Source organism: Bidens hawaiensis, unplaced genomic scaffold, assembly GCF_021521415.1.
Source record: "Bidens hawaiensis isolate Kalapana, Puna unplaced genomic scaffold, B.hawaiensis_p1.1 tig00029908_1, whole genome shotgun sequence".
In the NCBI taxonomy this organism is placed as follows: domain Eukaryota; kingdom Viridiplantae; phylum Streptophyta; class Magnoliopsida; order Asterales; family Asteraceae; genus Bidens; species Bidens hawaiensis.
In genome coordinates, this window is record NW_027505166.1 from 711 (window position 1) to 8735 (window position 8025).

The 8025-nt window shown below is 36.5% G+C and overlaps 1 protein-coding gene across 1 annotated transcript; it reads left to right on the plus strand.

Annotated features, from left to right (window-relative positions):
- Positions 1-931: 931 nt before the first annotated feature.
- Positions 932-8025, plus strand: LOC143611189 (uncharacterized). Its single transcript, XM_077085453.1, has 7 exons — positions 932-1775; positions 3983-4061; positions 4361-4512; positions 4646-4769; positions 5659-5844; positions 5952-6023; positions 6735-8025. The coding sequence occupies exons 1-7, from the start codon at positions 1363-1365 to the stop codon at positions 7548-7550; spliced, it is 1842 nt and encodes a 613-aa protein (XP_076941568.1). The 5' UTR covers positions 932-1362; the 3' UTR covers positions 7551-8025.

The following is an 8025-nucleotide window of genomic DNA, read 5'->3' on the forward strand; positions in this document are numbered from 1 at the left end:
TTCATATTAACAATCACCAAAACACAAAGATGTGAATATTGAAGATAAACTTTAGCTCATATTAGAACAAGTAATTTTAAAAAAAATATATAGTTACAAAAAGTTAATAATATAGAACCAAATTGAGCTTGTTTTAAGAACTAGTCATGTAATATTGATGTAAAAGTTATAAAATAATAAAACACATAGTACCTATAGCAAAACTAAACGAGACATGTAAAAAGCATACATACATAATGTTTGTTGAATAAAAATAACTAAAATGTTTATTTAGAAATTATATACTTTCATAAGTTTCTGGTTTTCGTTTTCACATTTCACCAAATATGTCAACCAAATTCTTCTCCTTTGACTAGTGCTAACGTTCCCGGATAGCGGATACCTCTCGGAAACGGTTGAACCTTCCTTGGCTCTAAATACGCCCTTGACCGCCCTTGACCATAGATGACCATATATCATATTCAAACTTACGAATAAATAGTTAGGGTTCACACATCATCTATATATAAATATTATTCTACAAGCAATTATTTATCAATTATTTTTATATAATTTACTATAAAACGATTACAATAAAGTGGCAGGCAAACGGGCAACAAGCTGCGCCGCAACCCCCTTTTGAACAGCAAAGCCAATCCTGCTAAAAACGAAGCTTTGGGACCTAGAAGCTGAAGAGGTTCCGTATACGACGCGCTGAACCCTACTCAAAAATTTCACAACCTCTGGAGCCAGAAAACCAAATGTATCAAAGGCAAATGGTAGAAAGACAAATTATATAATCTATTGACCTAACCCATTTATCCAACCCATTGACCCGACACTAACATGATCACTTTTCCAACTAAAAAGACTTATAAAACCACCACCATGTTTTATCTTGCTCTTGATGCAAGGCAAGGATATTAGCTTATTATTATTATCCCCTAATAATAAACAACTTAATAACCGTAATTACCAAAACACCCTTCACACCATAACACACCAAGTCAGATCCAAAGGACACAACCGTCATTCTGCCACATAAACAGCCACTTTGTTGAGTTCTCATCCAATACGACGTCGTTGTGGTGGGTTCAACACTTCAACAGACGCCAAATGAAGTTCGTTGGATATATAAAGTAGGTTTAAATTAAAACCCCCAATAACGGATTCAATTTCCCCTTTCTATAATATTATTCGAGATTTTAGGGTTTCAGTAAGCCAGCTACTAATCCAATTCATGAACCTGTGATTCAATTTCGTCAATTTGATCTGCTTTCTGTCTATATGTATGCTTAATTCGTTGAATTCTCGATTCGGAAAACCCTAATTTGAAGATCTGGTTGTGAAACGTAACGTACGATCTGAATTGATTCGGTTTTGATGGAGGATGATGATTTGCAGAAGGCGTTACGGATGAGCATGCAATACGAGCCGCCGGAGCCGAAGCGGTGTGCGGAAACTCCGATGGAGGAGTCTCCGGAGGTGAAGAATCGGAGGTTGCAGCGGGAGTTGATGGCGGCGGCTGCCAAGAAGCGGATGATGGTGCAATCGGCGGCTGTGGTGAAGACTGTCAGTAGTGGTGGTAGTGGTAGTGTTAGTGTGGCGCAAAATGTTTCGTCGAAGAGAGAAGCTTCGGCGTCGAAGGTGGATGAGTGTGTGCCAGTGGTGAAGGAGGAGGAGAGGAGTTCGGGGGAAGAGTTGTCGTTGGATCAGGCGCGCCAGCTGTTTTCAATGGTGTTCGGGGATGAAGTTTCGAAAGGGATACTTGCACAATGGTGCAATCAGGGAATTAGGTATGTTAATTGATCTCTTCTTACCTCTGTAGTGTGTATAGATTAATGTGGATTTTTGTTAGTGAGTTTATTGAACATGCTTATAGTTTATGTGTTAGTTGAGGTTTAAAAGTCAAAACCTCGATCTAAGCATTGGATCGTTATGATAGTTGATAACTGATGAACTGACTGTGTTGATTGTTAAGTGGTGTAATATCACAATGTTGTCTTTTTTTGAGGATTTGAAAAGTTGAAGTGGATAGAGTTTAAAGTGGATTCTTCTATGTGATGTTATTGAACGTACTTCTAGCCTATGTATTGGTTGAGGATTAAAACTCAGAACTTTGCTGTAAGCACTGGATTGTTATGATAAGCTAATTGTGTGTAGCGTTAAATGGCGTTGGTTCCGTTGCTGCATTCTGATTTGAGGCATGAAAGTTATTGAGATGCTAGAATTCTTGGTTAAAGTGGATAGATTTTAATGTGGATTTTAATCTGTGACTTTATTTAGCGTACTTTCAGCCTATGTATTTTTTGAAAGTTAAAAATTAAAACTTTTTCTCTAAGCACTGGATTGTTACAATAATTGATGAGCTAAGAGCTGATGATGTTGACCATAAGTGATGTCATATCGCAATGTTGTGTTTTATTTTGTGGTGTGAAAGTTATTGAGCTGCTAGAAATTTCTGGTTAAAGTGCATAGGGTTTAAATGGATCACAACATAGCGATATGAAACCACTTAATGGTTATAATAGGCTTATCATAACAATCAAGTGCTTAGAGCAAAGTTTTGATTTTTAATTCTCAACTATAACATAGGCTGTATGTATGTTCAATAGAGTCACATGAAAAACCACCTTAAACTTAGTCCACTTTAATAAAGAATTTTTAGCATCTCAACTTTCATGCCTCAAAATGGAACACAACACCGCGATATAACCGCTTATAGGAAAGTAAGGCATGCTAGTTATGGAGATGCTGTTATCCTTGATTAAAGTTTGTTATCCTTGATTAAAGTGCATGGTGAAATAAAGTTAACATTTTCCTTTGTACTAGAATGTTGGAAGAATATCCATTGCCCTGCAACTATGTGTGTCTAATTTTAGCTCCATCCCACACAAGTTGCAATAGTAACATTAACGTATATGATGATTAGATATTTCAATAACTTATGTTGGAACCACCCTTACATATGGACTAGTTTTGGTCCCATGACCATTAATTGTTGATTTCTTTAATCAATTTTTGGGGCACTTTAAAACAATTCAAATATTCAGTTACTCATGCTAAAATATCAGTTTAGATCAACTTTGAATTTATGTGAAAAATCATATAATTATTCTGGTATTATTAGAGGAGTTTTGTGTGTTATACTTGAACAACGGGGAAGGAGGGAGGGGGGCATCTCCAAAACATCATTATTGCAATTAGAAATCCCACTCACATTACGTAATTGAAGCCCTAAGTATTTTGCTGGGGTCTTGGAGGCTGGCAATTTGGGATGAGTTCTGCTATTCAGTGCTAAAAGACATCGTGATGCACTATATATTTTGATAAAGATTCTTCATACGGATGCTAATAACGCTTGACGTAGTGACATATTGACATGCCGTAAATTTAGTAATAAGATCCGTTACCTGATACGACTTTAAAGGAATTTACTTTGTTTCCTAAAGATCAAGTCTGATTTGAGTCTGAAAGTTGGAGCTTTGATTTGTTAGAATTTGTACATTAAAAGGTTAAATATTGTGCGATAAACATAAGTATTCAAGGTCAAATCTGGTTCAGGCCTGTACTGGACGAGAACATACATATTTTAAAATAGTCCTCCTCCAACAGCCTCAACCATTGTTTAAGATGATCTGGATTGTTGTTGTGGGATGCATTTCTTTATAATATTTATAAAATGCATCTTTTTCATATACGCCTATGTCTTATTCTGTCATATAAGTACATTCTTGTTACTGTTTATGACAGGATAGTAGGATACATATAACATAGTGTAGATAAGTGTACTATATGCCTTCGTAGGGATTGCTATTGGTGTTGTTAGTTACCGTTTGTTGCAGCTGTTGTAAATTTAATTGGTTTAAGTTAAATGCTATATTTTTGTGAGACGATGTGTTTTCATCGTTCAGAATTTCCCGTCAAAAAGAATAGAAGTTATTTCATATGCTACGCAAATCATTGCTTCTTGCTAATTTTAGATAATACATTTTTCCTGTAGATTTAGTCCTGATGAAGAAACATCAATGGGCTTAGTTCAGCATGAAAGTGGGCCATGTGGTGTGTTAGCAGCTATACAAGTAAACTTCTTGAGTTCTCAATTTTTTTTTATTTTTTTTTTTGTAAATCAGTGTTGTTTAGAGATGTAGAACATATTTGGTTTTTATTTGATAAATATAAACCTAAAAATAGCGTCTTTACAACTTACAAGTTAAAAAACAATTTGGTTTCGGTTATAAACCAAATTTAGCTGAACCAAAAAGCGATTTTTTAAATGCGAACCAGAAACCGTTTCGTAAAAAAATGCCTTTTTTTACATAAAGATTTGATTAATGAAAAATTTTGACATTTTGTATGATTTTTTTGTTTCCATGTGCAGGCATTTGTTCTTAAATATCTCCTGTTCTTCCCGCAAGATTTAGTTAAAGATGGATCAAAGACACCAATAATATCAGTTTCAAAAAGATTGCAAGAAACTCAAAATTCTACAACAAATATCTTTGGATCCCTAACTGAAGACACTAAATCAAGGTGATTTTTATTCACTCCTTTTATCACTTGTTAGTGCAATAATGTAACCAGTGAGTTAATGTGAGGGTAATTTTGTTAGTTTTTTTGGGTATTCTAATCTAACATGTTCTAAAAATTGTATACTTTCTTGCAGGGCTTTGGTCAGAAGCATGGGTGAAATACTATTTTTGTGTGGAAATAATAATAGTGCAACAATTGCATCTCTTAGAGTTCTTGACCATGAGATTGGTGGTAAAGATGAAAGCTCAAAAGATGAGGTAAGTTAAAAGTTAGGTTTGGGAAACGGGTCAAACGGGTAGTTATTGGTGCAGATTGAATTAGGCTGCATTGACCTGAAACATCTGATGTCTTCACCAAAGGTCCTCAATAGGCTTGTGAACGAACTGGACGAATATGAAAGGGGCATGCTTGTGTTCGTTCGTTTAACATTAGCCAAACAAACGGTCGAACACAAACAGCTCAACGAACGATGTTTTCTTGTCCTTGTTCGTTCGTTAAGAAAATGATCGTGTTCGTTTTCGTTCGTTTGTTAGCAGTACAAACAACAGGTTCACAAGTGTAAACGAACACAGACAAAGGAACATAACTGAACACAGATGAACGAATGTAAACAAAACTAACTAAAGGGAAGAGTTGAACACCAATTAGAAGTAAGCGTTAACATTAATGTGTTGGGCCTAGAAAGTTAATAAAACTAGACTAAATTGTAATGAGCCTAAAAATTATAATGAATGCATAAATAAACGTAAACAAACGAACTCAAATGAATGTAAACTAACAAACATAAATGAATGAATGCGGACAATGCGGACCACGGTACACAAACGTTCACAAACATAAATGAACGAACGAGACATGTGCTCATGTTAGTTTGTATAAACTAGATGAACAAAAAACTTTGTTCATGTTCATTCCTTGATTAAATAAACAAATTTCACGTCGAATGGTTCACGAACAGTGAACCGAGCGTTCGGTTCGTTTACAAGCAGAGTCCTCAACGAACGGGGTGATACCAAAACATTATTATTCAAGATTTTGGAATAAAATGATTGACAAGGTTTTACACATTAGATTTACACTTCGGGCGTATTTCGACCCATTTAACCTCTTTCCTTTTTAGATATTTTAATTCATTTATTCCAACAGATTATTGCAAGATCTCTTGATGGGCTTTCAATCGAATCTGGTGATGATCTTCAAAAAGCTTTGAAAGTTAGCACGTTTACATCTCTTTCCAGTGCAATGCAAAGGCTTGAAGAACTCATTCCGGTTTTTAGAAGTCGTATGGGAGCATTATTATTCTTACTATCTGCTTTGCTTTCTCGAGGACTAGTATGTAAAAATGCATTTTTTTATTATAGTTACAAATACAGCTTTATTACAATCATAATCCAATGCTTTGAAAAATGGTTCATTTTAATGTGATTCTTGCTTATCAGGAAACCATTCAAGCTGACAGAGATGACCCCACCCAACCTTTAGTTACTGCCCCGTTTGGGCATGCTTCACAGGTATTCACATCTCGTTCTAGGGTCGTTTGGATTCACGTTTTATAACTGCTTGTCAAGTTTTAAATATTTGGATAAACAAATATTGCTCGGTTTTAGATAATCAGTTTTATACTTGTTACAACAATACTGAGGATAATTGACATTTTTAAATACTAATTTCTAATAAAAAGAGCCTCCGGAAAAATGATGGAGAAGATAAATTGGTTGTGGGCCCACAATGAATATACTTTTAAGAATTATTTACTCGGATGGTCCTTGTGGTTTGCTTTGGTCCTTAAGGGTATTTTAGTTGTTTCACACGCACTTCACTGGAAAAAGGGTTGCTTTGGTCCTTAAGGGTACTTTAGTCAATTCACAGCACTTACCAGGCAAAAGGTTTGCTTTGGTCCTTATTCCTTAAGGGTACTTTAGTCATTTCACACACACTTAACTGGAAAAAGGTTTGCTTTGGCCCTTAAGGGTACTTAGTCATTTCACACACACTTAACTGGAAAATTGACGCCCATTCATTTCAAGGACCATCCGTGTTACTCTTTATAAATACTGGGGAGCATACATGTAATTTCTCAGTTTTTCTAACTTAAGGACCAAACTTGCAATTTGGGCAAACCACAGGGACCATCCAAGTAATTAACTCTAATAATGAGTTTATTTTGATTATAGAAACTGATTAATATCTGATTCTGATTATTAATAATTTAACACCCTCAGGAAATTGTCAACCTACTACTTTCGGGGATGGCGGTCGCTAACGTTTTTGACGGGAAAATTGACTTAGGTGACGGGATGTTTGTCAAAGGTATTTTAACACCCGTCGAAGTCGGTTTTCTCACATTACTTGAATCCTTAAACTTTTGTAAAGTCGGTCAATCCTTAAAATCTCCAAAATGGCCAATTTGGGTCGTTGGTAGCGAATCACATTACACCGTGTTATTCGCTTTGGACCCAAATGTACAAGCCGAAAACGAGTTCGAGGGGCGCGAAACCACAATTCGTAGAGCGTTCGATGCACAAGATCAAAGTGGCGGTGGCGGTTTTATAAGTGTAGAAGGTTTTCATCAAGTTCTTAAAGATGCAAAGGTCAACCTCCCGGTAGACCAAGTCAACCATCTTTGTAGCTCCGGGTTTATCGTATGGAACGAGTTTTGGCAAGTGCTTTTGGATTTGGATAAAAATTCGGGCGGGCTGAAAGACTCGACAGGTTTAATGGGTAAAAAGGTCTTTGATCTTTATCACTTTAACGGGATTGCAAAGTCGGTTTTGGGTGGGTCCGGTGGTGAGAGTACGCCGGTGCAGAGACCGCGGTTGACTAAGTTGCGGGTTTCGGTTCCGCCTCGGTGGACACCGGAAGAGTTTATGGCTAATGTGTCGGTTCCCGGTTCAAGTTCGGGCTCGGGTGGTGGTGACGGTTCAGGTGAAGTCTCGAAACCCGAGCAGGCCCAACACGCGCCTTTGGTGGATTGCATTAGGACTCGGTGGGCGCGGGCCGTGTGCAACTGGGAAGGGGACCCACCTAGCATTGTTTGACCATGTAGGTGGCATTGGCTATTTGTGCCTTGCGCGTTGGAAGTTGTATGTTGCTTCGGGTTTGAGCAAGGAGTTCTCTTTAATTTCATTTGCAAACGCAATGGTCTTTTTTTCACATACTTTTTTCGTGTTGGTAGTTAAAATTATTTGTTTTTTAAAGTTTTTATAATTGTGTATTAGCAGTTGGACTTCTTGTAAACAGTCTGCGGTTGCTTGCTTTTCAAATTCTTGTTCATGATTTGCTACTAATTGCTTACAGTATAAACTAGTCAATTTGAGCTTAAGTTGTGTGTTATTTATATTGGATGGAAGATTAGTGGCTCAGAAATTGTATTTAAGGGCATACATTTGGTATCATATTTAAGAGAGTTCAAATTTCTTCTCAAGTCACTCAAAGTTTGTTTGTTTATCCCGTATTTATTCCACTTTTATTATTTTTTCTAGCTGTAACAAGTTTATGAGTGTTCAAAGTTCC

Bases quoted from the DNA above. Each gene is read 5' to 3' on its own strand.
- LOC143611189 (XM_077085453.1), top strand. From the start codon at position 1,363: ATGGAGGATGATGATTTGCAGAAGGCGTTACGGATGAGCATGCAATAC. The intron at 1,776-3,982 runs GTATGTTAATTG...TTTTTCCTGTAG, and splicing joins TGGTGCAATCAGGGAATTAG to ATTTAGTCCTGATGAAGAAA. The intron at 4,513-4,645 runs GTGATTTTTATT...ACTTTCTTGCAG, and splicing joins ACTGAAGACACTAAATCAAG to GGCTTTGGTCAGAAGCATGG.